The sequence below is a fragment of the Ixodes scapularis genome, unplaced genomic scaffold (genome assembly GCF_016920785.2).
Source record: "Ixodes scapularis isolate PalLabHiFi unplaced genomic scaffold, ASM1692078v2 ptg000058l_1__unscaffolded, whole genome shotgun sequence".
NCBI lineage: Eukaryota > Metazoa > Arthropoda > Arachnida > Ixodida > Ixodidae > Ixodes > Ixodes scapularis.
Window position 1 is genome coordinate 2,373,095 of NW_024609900.1, and position 16,089 is coordinate 2,389,183.

General features: G+C 46.0%; 1 protein-coding gene across 1 annotated transcript; it reads right to left on the reverse strand.

The window, feature by feature from the left end:
* Positions 1-2,418: 2,418 nt before the first annotated feature.
* On the reverse strand, positions 2,419-14,296 carry LOC8028224 (GTP-binding protein Di-Ras2). Its single transcript, XM_002410665.5, has 3 exons — positions 14,159-14,296; positions 8,408-8,587; positions 2,419-2,799 (listed from the first exon to the last, which is right to left on the reverse strand). The coding sequence occupies exons 1-3, from the start codon at positions 14,294-14,296 to the stop codon at positions 2,515-2,517; spliced, it is 603 nt and encodes a 200-aa protein (XP_002410710.1). The 3' UTR covers positions 2,419-2,514.
* Between the last annotated feature and the right edge of the window lie 1,793 nt (positions 14,297-16,089).

The window sequence follows — 16,089 nt, forward strand, 5'->3', positions numbered from 1 at the left end:
TCCAGGGGAAAAGGACCGATCCCCAAAGTGCAGAAAACCATAGTCGCAACACAAAACGGTAGAAGATAAAAGCTGATGAAGAGTTTGTGTACAAGAGTTACCATGAGCTAGCAGAAATTGAGTATCTGAAGTTGCAAAAAGTCCAAAAGCGCTTTGAAGAAAAGAAAACGGTCGCTCGTTACAATTAACACAATAAATGCTGCCACCGCGATCTTCCTTTAAAGCGAGAGAAGATGTGTCACTCGGTTCTCTCTGGAGCGATGTGCGACAAGCTCTTCGGTGTCTTTCAACTGTATGGCACTTGGAAAGGAGAAGTGTGTGATTCACTAATGTCTGCCTCTCAAGATGCGTTGGTTCTACGAGCCGAATAACGCGCCTTGAACGAACAGGATGCCCTTGCTAGTGAGGATGCGGTGATTGACACAGTGGTTGCTTGTTTTCTACGTACTTAAAAGATGACATGTTTACAATTAATTAGGGACTTCAAGTTCTCAAATTCACCACAAGGGCCGTCTAATAATACTGACGAGATAGATTGGTGCGTGCGCTATCGGCCTGTGTGTGCGTTAAGTGCGTAGATGATCGTTGTTGACAGTGAGCAAATCCGAACGGTCTGGAATAGGCGGGAGCTGGATGAAAAAGGTGACAAACTACCGTGGTAACCCTCTACACGACTGCGGAATCTCGTTTTGGCTTTCCTTCAACATGATGTGGTGTACACGTTTTGTTTTTATTCTATATGGTTCGCTTTTGCTTAGCACCATTCGGCGTAAACAGAGCTCAACAAGTAACTACAACTCAGTAACAAAGTTCCGGAACCGGCCGATAGAGGGCGCTTTTGTCAGTGTATATAAATATGACGAGGAGACGTTTCGGAAACAAAAACGAAGAAACGTCCTCGGTCAATTCTAGGCTTTATTCAACAACGATAGTGTGGTCAACGTGCGTTTCCTCTCACTTGGGGTACAGTGCGCTATGCGCCCTCTAGGGGGAGTCATAGTTTCGTGGCAGCCATTTTGTTGTGGCCAAGGAGTTGTTTGCTTCCAAGCTTGGCCAAGAATAACGTGCTAGTCACGCTATAGGGTGCCATGCTACTGTTCGCTTTGTGCTTTTTACAGAAGGAACTAGGTGAAGAAAAAAAATTTTCGATGTGCTGAGGTTGTTATTGAGTATGGTATCCTTTTTTTTTTTTACAGAAAACATCTATTAATGTGCATTGTTTTCTGTCTTCCAAACTGCTACTTTTGGTCTTCTGGTGAGGCCAAATTGATTTTCGGGAATTCACTTGTAGGTTTTTTGCAGGTTTGTCTTTCTTTCCCTTTGAAGGGCTCTTGTAGGTAGATTTAAAGCCTCTCCTCTCACGCAAAAAATAGAGGAAAAGTAAAAAGGTTGTAGTCTCGAGCAAGAAATGGGTTTGGAAACGTTACAATGTACAGCTTTATTAGACAGCTGTCTCGTAACTCCGCGTGGTCGCCAGTGCGCAAGATAACTGTAAAGTACGAGAAGACTGTAATGTCGAGCAGACATTCTTAATCTGCGGTAGCTCGTTCACGATATGTGTTGTTGAACATATTACGACTTGCCTTCAATAATATGCCGACTTCAGTAAATGTCTGTCCAACAGAACCTTAACATCATGAACAATATTTTTTTTTTGACGACGTGAAAAGGCTATCAAGATAGCAACCATGACACGCAACAACATATCTCAGCTGCCTCCGCTCACAAAGCTTTCCAAAAATGTCTGGCCCTTCAACAGTCCACATACTTGGCATATTGTGCAACCATTATCGACATCAGTTCCTATGAACCGACCTCAATATCTTCAAATTCCAAACTATGCCCTCTATTACACACATTTTAAACTGGCATTCGCTCCAGTACCAGTTCATACTCATTCCAAGTTGACGTCCGCGCCATTCCCAGATCACACGTTCCCTGAACCGTGCACTTTAGCCTTGCACGAAACAACTATCAGCAACTTTGTTCTTGCAGACGACACTGCTCCCGGTACAATATCCAAGTACGACAATAGTGACGACAAATATGCTGCTCACATATTGTAGAGTAGGTCGTTTACGGGATGCCGTGGCCTCGCGTTCAACTAGCTTCCAATCCAGGGATCGCTTGTCGTCTGCTTTATACAGCATTCACGTTCAGCGTAGAGATACAGTGGCTCAAGACAGTTGCCCACACAGTTCTACAATCCGACACCACGTCGTCTGCTAAACCATAGCAGACGACCAATTACACTGGTCGCCCACAGGAACCACCTTGAAACGTTCCGTGGACCTCCGACCACGGGCAGTTAACACCAGGAGCAGTCCCACATGGCCATCCCGGCGGCCATGTTTGTTGCGTACATGTATACAAACATTTGCATGTGTTGCCCTGTGCACATGTGTGCGCGCATGTTTGAAGAAGGGAAAGAGAGAAATATAAAAACAAAATGGGGGGTTTCGGAGGGGACGTCGAGGAGGAGTGGTTTCCTCTCAGGTGCGGGTTGCCGTCGTTTCACATGACGAGACACTTGCCCTTGAATTTCTCCTTATTAAGCTGCGACTTGGTCTTCTTAGCCTCCAGCTGGAGCGAGACGGAACGTCGTTTCTCCATGTTGAGCAGCTCTTGGAAGAGCTCCTTGACGTTGTGGTTCGTCTTGGCCGATGTCTCGAGGAAGCCGCACGCCCAGCGCTTGGCTTCCTCCTGGCCCGTGAGGGCCTCCACCTCCCGGGAGTCGGACTCGTCGCTCTTGTTGCCCACCAGCATGACGGGGATGCCCTCGGTGTCGTCTCCTTTCACCTGCACCGGCGGTCGGGACATTCGAAAAATTAGGCCTAGCACGGAATGCCTATATAAAGGAGTATTCGCTAACGGTCACAGCTGCGTGCTGCGAGGTCGAGCGCGTGCGGACAGCGAACGTTGACCAGATTCCCTTCGCACCATCAAAACTTGTTCGTAATAGACGACGATAAGTTGTCTTACCCTCAGATCCTGCTGATGACGACATCTGAATACTTTCTATAGGGGGTACTCGCTGTACGTCATAATTGAGTGCGATGTTTATTGCGCATGGTCAAAGCGAGCTCACTCTGGTAGGCTGTCAAGGCCGGCACTCTTGATGATGCAGAATGCACGTTGAAAAGGCAACGTCAAAGCTCGTCGTCAGCTCGCGTTCAGCAGCTATGGACTCAGCTATGGCCGCCAATGAAAACAACCCATACTCTATTCACCCTTATGTCGCGACCACAGTGCCAATGCATCGTGAAAAAGACAATCTGCAGGCACTTTATGAGGCGTGTTTCTTGCTTGTATAGGCGGTGCCGTCCCATTGGTCACGCAAAGACTGTCTGCGTGTACATGGTCTCAGCATGCATTTGTATGAAGGAAACATACTTCGAACGTGCGTGTTCGAGGCATGTCCACAGGTAAGCTTAGAGGTCTTTCTGGATGATCGTCGCAGAACATCAGTACGACGTTGGGGAGGCGACGCGTGAGTAATTCTCAATTTTTGGGAAATACGAGCGACACGAAAGCATGACCTCGTATCTTCCAATGACCTCGTATCTTCCACGCCAGGAAGCTGTAAGTTGAGCACCTTTATTCCGAAGCCTATCATGCGGGTGTAATGGGGAGCGCAATTCTCACACCGCGTTACTACAATCGCTGAAAGTTGCGAATGTACGTAGATAGAGGCTCCGCTAACACTATCTAGAATAAGCGAAGCCTGCAAACAACCTCCTCCTCTTCCGGGAAGCGTCATGACGGTCGGACGGAGCCAACTCGGGAATATACCCTTTTTCCAACGCAAGAGCCATATCTACTGGCCGTCTCAGAAGCTCCAATTCTTTCGCACTTTAATGGCGGTGCTGGGAGAACAAGATCGGCCAAAATCAAGCACCCCCGACTTCGCGAATTGAAAGCGACGTACGAGGACCAACACAATGAATCGATCTAATTTTTGCCGCTTTTCCAGACGTTCGCTTTTCCTCGCGCGAAGAAACTGCCTAGAATGCACGCCATTAGAAGGGCGTCGTGTTCGGCTCTGCAAAGGGTAGGTCGACTGACTTTGGGACAGGGTCTGTCGGACATTAGTTAGCCCGACGCCGAGCGTCCTTCGACGCGTTGATTGGACGCGAGGTCCGAGCCGAGCGCTGACGCACCATTCGCGTCCAATCTGCGTCGTCCCTCGATCTCGCTGTGATGACGTCAGAATATCAGTGCACAGGCTTTTATGGATCTACAGGCGGTGTTGGCTAAGCTCGTAACCTACACATAGGGGACTTCGATGTGCGCGGGTCTGCCTTAGGGGGGTGACATCGGGTCATTATGAGGCACGACGCCAATTTGTTTTTTGTTTTTTCTGCTCTGGAGCAAACGAAAGAGAGTCCGTAGGCTCGAACGTTAAAGCTGCGGTGGTCACACTGCTTATACATCATACAGAACACGGTTCGCAGACATTGTCCGAGATGTGGTTATTTTTTATATGACCGTCCCTTCACAATATTCGCACACAGAAAAAAAAAACTGTTTGCAGACATGTTTGAAGCACACATACGTGTGTATGAAGCGAACATGACTTGGACTTGCTTTAGCTTTGACTTGTTGTAGCTTTGATTAGAGCCGCTAGAGCCAGGCATCGGAGTAACGGGACGTTTAGCCATTTTGATGCTTAAGATCATTGTTGCCAGTCGTCCAAAGCTTTATTTAAAATCGCAAGAAACGGTTTAATGCACTCGGCACTTATGTGTGATTATCCTGCGTAGATCAGACAAGTTATTTTTTTTTTTTTTATTTTGCTGCATTTATGGAAAAGGGCTTCGTAGAATTAAAAAAGGAAAGTAATCTTAAACATTCTGGTAGAACAGCGTGCGAAAACGTTGATGGTATGCTTATCAAACCCGGTTTTGCATCGCCAGCCTTGTGCCCGCTGCAAGACCGGTAAGTTTAGCACACACCCGCGCCTCACACGTGCTTCAAGTCTTCCTAAAACTGATTCATTTAGGCTTTTTCTATGACGCTTAGCAAGTTTCTAGTTGGAACCATGTAATTATTTTCGCTAATTAAGGAGGTATTTAGTTTAATGTAGTTATTATCTAGCCAATAAGTTTTCTTTTTTTTTTTATAATCCCCGACGCTTACGGTGCAAGCAGTTTGTTCCCGAAAAAAAAGTTCCTTTTTGGGAACAATTGAGGTGGGTGGTTCACAAAGAGAGCTTCTTTTCGGAAACCACCTAGGAATCGCTGAAGCCATAGAGTTATTATAATGTACGCTAGAGGTTCAACTGGCGCTAGTGTGCTGCTGCAAATTGAAGCAGACAGCAACTAGTCGGAAATTGACTTCCGGTAATGCTTTTCTATGGGAAAAAGCGGGTGCATTTTCTCGTAGCGCTCGATTACAAGAGCAAATATACCGAATATTTCGTACGTACTAGGCACATTGGAACATTTCTCAGTCACGCAGACGAAATAATTGGTCAGTTACGCCGTTTTTATTTCAAATTCGTGACATGAAAAACGGTGCTAAAACCGTTTTGTATTTGTGTGCACTGTCGGACACTGTTAGCACGAACACGGCGTCGGCGCTTTCCGCCATGGGGGATATCCGTGTCAAACGACCGAAGGACATGTGGAAAACCAAGAGCGACGGCAAAAACTACGCAGTAACACTGGATAAGTAACTATGCGGGCGATCAAAACAAATTGAAAGCCACGTAATATAGTCCGATTTGCAATAAATAATTACTGCTTTATTCTTTCTGCTGGTAATTTCATATATAAATTCATATTCAATTCATTCATTTCATATGTGCGAAGATGCATGTTCTGGGTTCAAATCATCAACCGCACGCTCCAAATCTTTACAAATAGGGAGAAGTCAGAAAACGGGTGCTCGATAAAAACTGCCTGACATAGGAAATAATAAAAAGACACACCTTTCGTAGCCCACGTACTTTATTTTTTTACATTCGAATGCTTTTTAACCGATCGTAAAGGTGCAAGACGGAGTCATATTCATAGAGCGACAGGACGGGCACATTGGCAATATATAAGTGCCACCGGAATGCTAGCGAACCTTGAACACACTCTATACCAGGGGTGGCCAGGCTGGCCTGGCCTAAGAGCCGCAAACAAAACCACGGAACTTCTAAGAGCCGCGGGGGGGGGGGGGGGGGGGGGGGGGGCAAATTTAACTTTTGTTCAGAGTCTGACTGTACGTATAGATTCACAAGGCTGTACGACTGTACGTATGGGAGTACAAGGCTGTCAAACTGCAAGCTGCAGTGTGCTTTATTCTGAAATCCTTTTTTTTTTTTCCTGGGAAAACGCGGAAAGGGGCGAAAGGGGGTGGGGGGGGGGGGGGGGGTGTCCCCTTACAAGAGATCCGCGAGCCGCAGTTGGACCAGCAAAGAGCCGCATGCGGCTCGCGAGCCGCGGTTTGGCCGCCCCTGCTCTATACATTCCTTTCGATCGTTATTTAGCTCAGAATCCTCGCTCGTTTTTACGTACCTGTCATGGAACAGAGGTTTGGGTATGAAATATAGCGAAGCGCAACATCGTTCAGTGGTAAAGAAAAATGCTGTAACTAAAGCAATTACACTTTTACAATATTAATAAAGGTACATACCATCCGGTACAACCAAAATAATAAAAGTTATTCATGTTATTTTCCGCCGCAGAGACACAATTCACGCGCGTTTTCCCATAGGAATGCACAGGAGCACCGCAAAAGTAGACTGGTTGCTGTCTGCTTCAATTTGCCTCCCGGAAGTCGCATAGACACTAGCGCCAGTTGAACCTCTAGCGTACATTATAATAACTCTATGGCTGAAGCATCCGGTGTACAGTTCAAGTTTTAAACTTTACAAAATTTAGTAAAAAAAAAAAAAAAAAGCCGCGAAAGTTATAGATCAGGGGTGGCCAGGAAGACCCGGTTTAAGAGCCGCAAACAAAACCACAAAACTTCCAAGAGCCGGGAGAAGGGGGGGGGGGCAAACTTTTGTTTGGAGCAGTAGACGAAACTCAAACTACTTTCAATATATCCGAGTCAAAAGCAATTCAACTATACGCAACATAGGGGGGGGGGGGGGGGGGGAGGGGGGGGGGGCGGGGCGGTAAGGGAGGGAGCGCGAGCCGCACTTTAACACGCAAAGTGCCAGGGAGACATATTACTATAGAGGGATAATCATCACGATGAGCAGGGTAATTACCTAAGAGTTGATAATTAACTTCAAATTAAAAATGTATTGTCAAGCTAAAATAAAGTTTAAAAAATTAACTGGACGTTTATTGGGATTGGCTAACTTCCCGCTTTGTAAACAAACGTATAACATGTACTTTTTACCAGTGAAATGAGCACTCTATGAACCAACTTTTTGCTTCTAAACAACTGTTATGAACATCGTCTTGTGCCATCAACAAATTAAAAAAAATTGACAAAGCCTTATAATTCCCTATAATGCATCAAATGCATTATAGGGAATTGGTGAGGGACTTGGTGTGTCAGGTCACGTGACGTCAATTTCTCCCGCTAAATTTAGCGGGGAAACTGGGTAGTGTCTGGGTCTCAAGAGGTGAATTCTTCCGCTAAATATACGTGTTAACTGTATTGTTGTTTAGGTCACGTAACGTCAGTTTTCCGCTTAATTTAGCGGGGAAACTGAATTGACGTTTTGTCTAAAAGACGTGCATTTTCCCGTTAAATTTAGCGGGTAAATTTAGTTGACGTACAGGTCACATGCCATCCATTTTCTTAAGGTCAGGTGACGCTACGTAACGCCGTGTTACCCGCTAAATTTTGAAGGAAATGCACGGACAGATGGACGGACGAAATTTTGGGATTGGGGGTAGCGTTAAAAAGCATTTCATGCTTTAATTATTTACCGTTATGCATATTCAGTCAACCAAAGAATTCGGGTGACTGATTTAAAAGACTTGACACCATAAAAATGTTATTCTACTTTAATATCTGTTGATAACAATCACATTTTCGTACCGTTTGTCCTATCATATCACATCTCACATTTCACACCGTTCAATTGAGTGAATGCGTCGTATTTAATACCGTTTACATAGTGTGTAATTGTTAATAATTTGTTGTTACTTTGTATTAAAGTAGGTTAATTAAAACCGATATGATCGCATGTTGTGTTTCGTGTGTTTTATCTCCTTGACACTTAGCCACTTATATTATTAAATGTGTTGAACTTAAGGTAAATTACCGAAAGCGTTCTTCTTGCTGGCACTTCGGCATAGTTTTGTCTAGTTTACTTGTGCAGTTTGTAAAGCAGCATTCGCCCTTGCCTTGGCCACCGATTTAGTGACTGGCAATAGTCTTCCCTGATTGAATGAATGAATGATTGGATTAATGAATGAATGAATATGATGATGATGATGGCCCATGTCCGTACCTCTCGTATCACCTCGAAGATGGGCCTGAGCTCTTCCAGGCTTTGCCTGGAGGTGATGGAGTAGACGAGAATGAAGGCGTGACCCCTGGAGATGTTCAGTCTCTGCATGGCAGGGAACTGGTGACTGCCCGTCGTGTCGGTGATCTGCAGCGTGCAGATGTTCTTGTTGCAGCTGATCACCTGCGCCAAGGCAGAACGGTCGCTCAACATCCCATGCTCGCTTCAGATGACTTGCACATGGCAAAGCGTTTTCCTGCGTGGCGGAGAACGCCTTGAGGTGTTGACACCTCACTGAAACTCGCTGCTAAAAGCAAAATTTTACAAAGGCTTGACTCGAGTTCGACTATAATGCGATTACGCGGAAATTGAAAACGAGCTGGCGCTGTCCGGTACATGAGTGACGCGATATTTGTCAAACCAACCAAATATTTAAAAGTCGAGTAGTTTTATTGTTTAATAATCAAATTTTGAAACGTTTGTGGACAAGCCGGGAAAGTCTGTTGAAACCAAAATCCGTGCTTTCGAAGGTTCGTGAATCAGTTCAACTTTAGGATCGCCATCCCTATGGTCACTTACAGATTAAGAAAATATTTCGAGGGAAAAGAAAACTGGGGAGGAAAAAGCAGACGGAACGCTGGAAAGAGGTGGAGGTTTTCTCCTCTGCAGCATTCCGTTTGCTTGCTCCTCCCCCCCTCCTTTGCCTCGAAAACCCTTCTTAACCTGAAGTGACTATCGTTAGACCTGCGATGCGCGAAGCAATGCTTAGATCACCGACTGCCAGCGACTTGAACGCCTAACCACAGACTTTTATGTGGGTATGGCGACCGGAACGCGCTTTGGACTCCTGTGTTTAGCGTCCTATTCCGTCCACGCATCTAGAAGTGGTGCCGAAGTGACAAAAAAAGACGGCACAAAAGCCGCAAGTGTCATGCTGTTGCATATTGCGATCCTGGCGGTTGGTCGTAGAAATGCTGGCGAAGAAAACGAGCGAACGCGAGTGTCGCTGTCGTCGCGATGTCCCAACTTTTGACTGCCGAAGCTTCCGTGGACTGTCAAGCAGGAAAGCGCCCCGCAACGAACAGGCGTCTGCAACCTCCACCACCGCTGCCGTGGCACCGCCAGGATCGCGGTCGGCGACAGCGTGACACTTCTATGACTTCATCAAGTAAAAATAGAAAAAAAAAACTTATTTTTGTATTTGCGTGGTGAACACATTAGTGTGAAACGCGTTTTAGGCACCAGAATGTGTGGGGAAGTGTGAGCGAGAAGGACAATCATTCACTAAGTGGTGTATGCGATTGCCACGCCGTGGCAGCACCGTCGCTTATTGTTTTAACGACTTCTCACTGCTGCGGTGGCGCCGCGGTCGATACTTCACGCGGATGCTTCACACGAGTCCGCTTATACGCACTCGCAGCGCCCACACTTGCTGCGGGCAAACGTGGACTTATTTATACGCGTGTTGGTCTACGCTATTCGAAATCGTATTTAGGGCTTCGAAAGCGCGGTAACCCCTCGTTCTCGTATACGCGAGTGTAGATGTGTTTGAGGAGCACTTATTGGGTCGGCTTTAGGAAATTGGTGAAGATTCAATTATAAATCCGTGGGAATCTGCATTTAGGCTAGCGTCCTGCGACCGGCTCTGTTCGCCCCGCCGAAGTCAGGCAGTAATTGAATTGATAAAATGTATTGCAGTTATTTTTGAGCCATTTCTAATTGTAGTTTATTATCGACTAAAATAACCGTCGTAATATATTTACTTTTTTGGCGCCGGTAATTGCAACACTTGTATCGCAAATCCAAGTCTTTTCAAATATCATTTTGTCATAATGATGGAGCTTCGTTCTATTCGCTTTCTCGCGTGAGTTGAAATGTGGTTGCGCCAGTGTGGCAAATAGCCCTTACACACTTCCGGTTCTGAGCTAGACGGCGGGTTTTGTACTATTAGCGAGATCAAATCTAGGCGCTAACTTTAGGAAAATGTCACTAACGGCACTATTAGGCGTAATTCACCCTTATAAAAAAAAAAGAAGGAAATATGCACAGACCGAAAGTACCAAGCCCACCCGGCATATGGCGCCACTGATCTAAAGGCCGAGGCGAAGATAAACTGAGTGTTTTTCAAGCTGCCCTTGTGCCAACTCGTGGGTGTTTGAAAGTGTCGAGGCTGCGTCAGAGCACCGACCGCAAACGAACAGCTGATCAACTGTTAAAACAACCTAGAGAGGAGCACCGAAGATGCCCCACATAAAGCGAGTTGGTTCCATTGTCAAAATGAAGAAAAACATGAATACAAATATAATGATCGTGACGCAGACAGTGATTAAGTTATCGCGACTCCTGTCAGTCATTTTCTTACAGTTAAGACTTTGAACCTCCGTTAGATTCTTTCAGTAAAAGAATAATTTTGTTGTGTGTTTGTTTGTGTTGCGGGAGTCAGCCCCAATATGGCCGTCTCGTGTCTCCTCTGTAGATGAGAAATTCAGCCATTGCGGTACAAGCGCTGCAGGACCGCACGCCGGTACGATGCTCATTCAGATCGAAGCTGGCAGGGTTCCATGGGTTCTGCAGCGCGAGCTTTCGCTTCACCTGCTCTGAGCTGGTGCGCGCTAGCCCACTCAGCCACCATCTTCCACTCCCCACAAACACTAATATGTCACTTTTACTTCCAACTGCCGTGATAGAAAGGAAACAAATAACATTGTTGGCGTGGAAATAAGCTATTTTTATTATTACAACGCTAAATTATATTATATTAAACGACGATAAAACGAGTGACTCGCATCGTGCTGAAAACTAACTTTTCATATCATGGTATTTATGAAGTAGGCGAAACAAAGTTATACATAGCGACGAATCTGAAAAGGCGTATAATGGATCCTCAGTGGTCGGTGAACTAATGCCTCAAAGTGCTGAAAACGGCTATTACCTTATCATATAGTAGAAATCGGGTAGTTCTCAAAGGAAAGTAAATGTGAATTAACTGCGTTGCATTTTTTTTAAGTAATGCACACTAGCAAATAATTACTTCTTGCACGATCCTAATTTTAATTACAGTTACCTGAAAATTCCGAATAAACGCCCACTTAAGGCAGACTAAACTATTTTCGGAGAAAAATAGCTTTAATTGTAATTGAATTACATTTCCGATGTAGCTTTTTCCCAAGCACTTTCCGGTTTGTGAGAGGCACCTGTGAACCCCCTACCGGCGGATAATCAAAATATACTCTTTTCGAAAGTTCATCAAGCAACATTGGCGGTCGAAATTTGATGTTTTTAGTTTTTTTGCCGATCCCCCGAAGGTCATCCTGGTGATATCCCACACTGCCTGGTGATGGTTTGGGGTAGAACATTGATTTTAGAAGGGCGGGAGGAATCATGTGTTGGTATTTTTAGAATTAGGCTAGGTGGCACAAGCTACCACTCGTTACAAAGGGTATAGCCATCAACATCCATCCATCCATCCATCGGGCATGAAGCTTGTGATTGGACCCGAGTCCTCGACGAGCGCTGACTCAACTGTCGTGTCTAATACATGCACGTGGCAGGTGCCCAGAAAGTTGCGGCTTCTGATAATTGGCGCCGCAGCTACTAGATGGCGTGCACTTTCGAAAAGCGTCTATTGATCCATGAATTTCTCCAATTCCTGATGGGGAGTAAAAAAAAATGCCGGTTGATCCAGAGGACAGCGTCCAAGCACTCTCGAAGGACGACGACGAAAAGATGCTTGTTAGATTTGCGAGAATCAATTTGTTTGTTCGAGTTCAACCTCACAACTTTGTTCAGTAAGTAGTCGAACTTGCGTTTAACCTCGGGTTTCGGCTGCTGGTCATGCGAACCTTAGAACTTTTTGCTAATTTCGACAACGTTTAGCTTGTAGAAGAAAAAGTCAAAGCCGTTTACAACTTCCTGTAACGCCGAATTAGAGCGCAGCTCTTGAGAAGGAGGAGGGAGGGGTACTGAGGGGAAGCTATACACCTCCTCCTTATCCTCCTCCTTCCCTCCTTCAATCTCCTCCGGGGGGGTCACCTGACCTCAGGGAGCGGGTCACGTGACCTCGGGGGAGGGGGGTGACGCGACCTCGGGGGGAGGGGTCACGTGACCTCCGGGGGAGGGAGGTCACGTGACCTTGGAGAGGGGGGTCACGTGACTCCCTCTTCCCGAGGTCACCGAAGGTACCCGAGGTCCTCCCGAAGGAACCCGAGGTCCTCCCGAGATCCTACCGATGGAACCCAAGGTCCTCCCGAAGGAACCCGTGGTCCTCGGGAGCACCTCGGCTTCCTTCGGGAAAATTTACCCATAATGCACCGCGCGGTTACGTCGACGGCGACAGCGACGGCGACAGCGACGGCGACGCCGCTCAAGCCGGAAACGGGCGCCTAAGAGCTGCGCTTTAAAAGGAAGTTATACTGAATGGTTGCATGTAGACATCCCCAACTTTCTGGGACATCAACGCCTCAGCGCATGCACTACGATGAGTATTTCAATTGAATGGCTAAAAACATCGTAAATGACCCCCGGGAACATTTTAGATGACAGTCATAAAATAGTAAGAAGCCGTTATTAAACTTTTGGACGCATATATTTTTTTTTTCCGCGGCTCTACAACTTTTTTTTTAATTGAATTCTATGGTTTTTGTTTACCAAACTGTTCATTTATGTTTTTGTTGAAAAAAAAAACACAGAAAAACATCGTAATGTTCCCGAGGACTGTATAACTAACTGCCTGGGTATCATATAGAAAGCAAATCTATAAGAAATGTGATATTTTCTCGATAATTTCATTCCAAGGAATTTCCCCGAAAGTTGGCCATGGTGACCAAGAAGAAGGAAAAGAATTCAATTGGCTTGACTTGGCTTGGCTAATGCGGCTACAAATCGCTGTCACAGTCACACTGCTCGTACACATCATACAAAAGACCCGGTCTGCGGACATGATTACAGTTTATTCTGCGGACACGCCTGAAGCATGTGCGCTTCGTACAGATGTATGATCCTAACATGTCTACATCAGGCAGTCTTTTGTATGGTGTGTTGTCAGTGTGATGGCAACTAAAGGATTCCTGTTACCAACGAGTTATAGCTTGGAGTGTGATTGATTACTTACAGTAGTATCCTTAAAAACCTCGATTGAGTGATTTTTAAAATTTTTTTAGGAACTTGGGTTTCCTTAAGATGGATCCATTGTATCGAATGACCATTTACGATTTAGGACAGTCAGGTCCACTGGACAGTGCTTCTAAAACCGCGACGAAACGTTTAAAAAAAACATGGCGCTGTAAAAAAAAAAAAAAACTAAAAAAACAGAATTTCGCATTGTTACAATTCGAGTAAGTTGGTAGTGCATTAAGACACCAAAAGCAGAGATAAAACAGTTTATGCGCAGGTGAGTTCATCATAGACTGGGTGGAGAACGAATACAATCCGAAGGGGAAAAGAGAAACAAATTACAGAAGGCAACGTTCTATGCTTGCCTTCTTGAGACGTTGCCTTCTTTCATTATGCTGCTTCTTTCATTATGCTGCTTTCTCTTCTACTTTGGATTCGACTCATTCTCCACACAGCCTCGGGTGACTTAAGAAAATGGCAAGACAATAACAACAGAGGTCTGCATGTCTTCTTATCTTCCGTCCATCTTCGCACCTAGATTGCTTTATTGAATGGTTGTTTCGAATGGACGGCTTTATCTGAGACCCCTGGAGAGCCCACTGGCCTCGAAAAGCGACTGTGGGGGCTGGTGAGAGGACTCACCTGCCGGTAGGTGTCTTCGACGGTGGGGATGTAGCTCTCCCGAAAGGTCCCCTTGACGAACCGCAACACCAGGGAGCTCTTGCCGACGCCGCCGGCGCCAAACACCACCACCCGGTAGTCGTTGCTTTGCTCGGGCATCTCCTCCAGAAACGCCTCCTGGACAGGTCAATGCACCAGCGGTTCCGTCAGATTCGCGCGCTTTCTGAAAGCGCGCCTTCGAAAGCGCGCGCTTTTCTGTCGCGGTGACCTCCTTTCTCCCCCTTCCTTCCCTATTTCTCCCCCACCGCCGCTGTTCCCGCACTTTCTTTCTTTTCTTCCCCCCGCAAGCTCTCCTGCTCGAAAGATCTGGTCCTACTCTCGATTTTGAAAGGGAGACTCCGGTGAGCGCCGGGTAGCCATCCATCGGCGCGCCATTGGACAAGCCCGGGCCGTGACGTCACCCCGGGGCGTCCAATGGCACGTTTTTGATTCGTGTTTGGTTCTGGAGTTCCGGCGCGCCTCCATCTTTTTTTCATTCGCGGATTTTCGGCAGCGGTGTGAGAGCAGAGAACGTCCGATGTGGACCGGTTCGTTTGTACTGCGATGGATGCGGTGCTTTTATTTTGTAATTTCCTTCTCCTTCGTGCAAGTGTGCGTTGGAAGGATGCTTCCGCTAGACGGTGGAGGGCAAGATGTTCTCTGGGTCGTGGTGAGAGACGGGAACAGGAGCGAGGGTAACGCGGAAGCGGCAGCATTTCACACGCATCCTTTGCGGTGTTGGGTCAGACAGGAGATGAAAAGAAAAATCTGAGTCGGCCATCTTTCAACGCCCGAGCACGACGGCTGGTTTGTCTAGGCACTCCCTGCCTCCGTCTCGCACGAATATAGGCTGGAAAAGAAGATGCGTTCCACCTATTCAGCTCTCTCATGTAGACAAGGTTATGGCTTACAACTACTCATCATACGATAACAGAGTCGATCTACCACTTTTGTGACCCTTGCACTTCCTATGCTCTCACTGGCGACCACCGAAATACTTTAAGCTGCACTACGTCGAAGCACAAACGATATTCGAAAGGCTCGAATTTGAGGTACAAGAGGAATCTCTCCAATAAGTACAGCGAAAACTGGCTTGTTAGGAGGCTCATGACCCAGTAGTGATCGTACTATACAGGTTAAGAACAAATCAGATGCTCTGCCTCGAGCGCAAAGCCTTTGATAGTACTTCGTCGCACAAGCAGCCAGAGCCGGGATCAAGGCAGCGAGCCCTTGCTGGAAGCTCGACCTGCCACCGACTGGAGGTATTTCAGAGCTCGAAAAACATATTGTCATTCGAATAATCAACATGTTACATTGGGCAAGGTAGAAAAAAATCTCAAGGGCACGTGACGCAATAACTCTTTTAAGAGAGAGAGAGAATAAACTTTATTGAAATCGGCCCAGCAGTTTTGCTTAAAGTTATATTTTTATTACGTTCTCGACGAAGAAATGTAAATCGAAAGTTTCGAGTCGCGTTCAATCACATCATCCCGTGATATTTTCTATTTATGGAATGTTGTGTAAACAAGAGAAAAAATCGGGAATTAGTTACGAGCGCAGGGTGAGCGTAATCTCAGATATTTCATGCATCCGAAATTATTTAACACTCTTTAAGAATGAATAACTTCTCTTCGTTAAAGATGAGGCGGATGTTCATGCTGCGAGAATATCATAGAGCGAGACAAATAGATGTAAAAAAACTGCGGCGCTTCTATCAGCCGTTTACTTTACTTGTCCTTGAAGTGTAAAATGAACACTCAGACTCACAAAGCAAAACATTATTTGCATAAACGGTCTCTTGTTGAAACGATAATCCGACCACACCGTGTTTACATATACGATCGTTACTTATTAACACGTGTTTCTGTCTGTAGTTCATTCGTTTATTTCCGAACACCAGGTAGCCTGAATTT

What these genes read in the sequence shown, in the direction of transcription:
- LOC8028224 (XM_002410665.5), bottom strand. Translation starts at nt 14,296, where the DNA reads ATGCCCGAGCAAAGCAACGACTACCGGGTGGTGGTGTTTGGCGCCGGC. An exon ending in TCGAAGACACCTACCGGCAG is followed by an intron (nt 8,588 to 14,158) that starts GTGAGTCCTCTC and finishes GCCTTGGCGCAG; the next exon opens with GTGATCAGCTGCAACAAGAA. An exon ending in TCTTCGAGGTGATACGAGAG is followed by an intron (nt 2,800 to 8,407) that starts GTACGGACATGG and finishes CCGCCGGTGCAG; the next exon opens with GTGAAAGGAGACGACACCGA.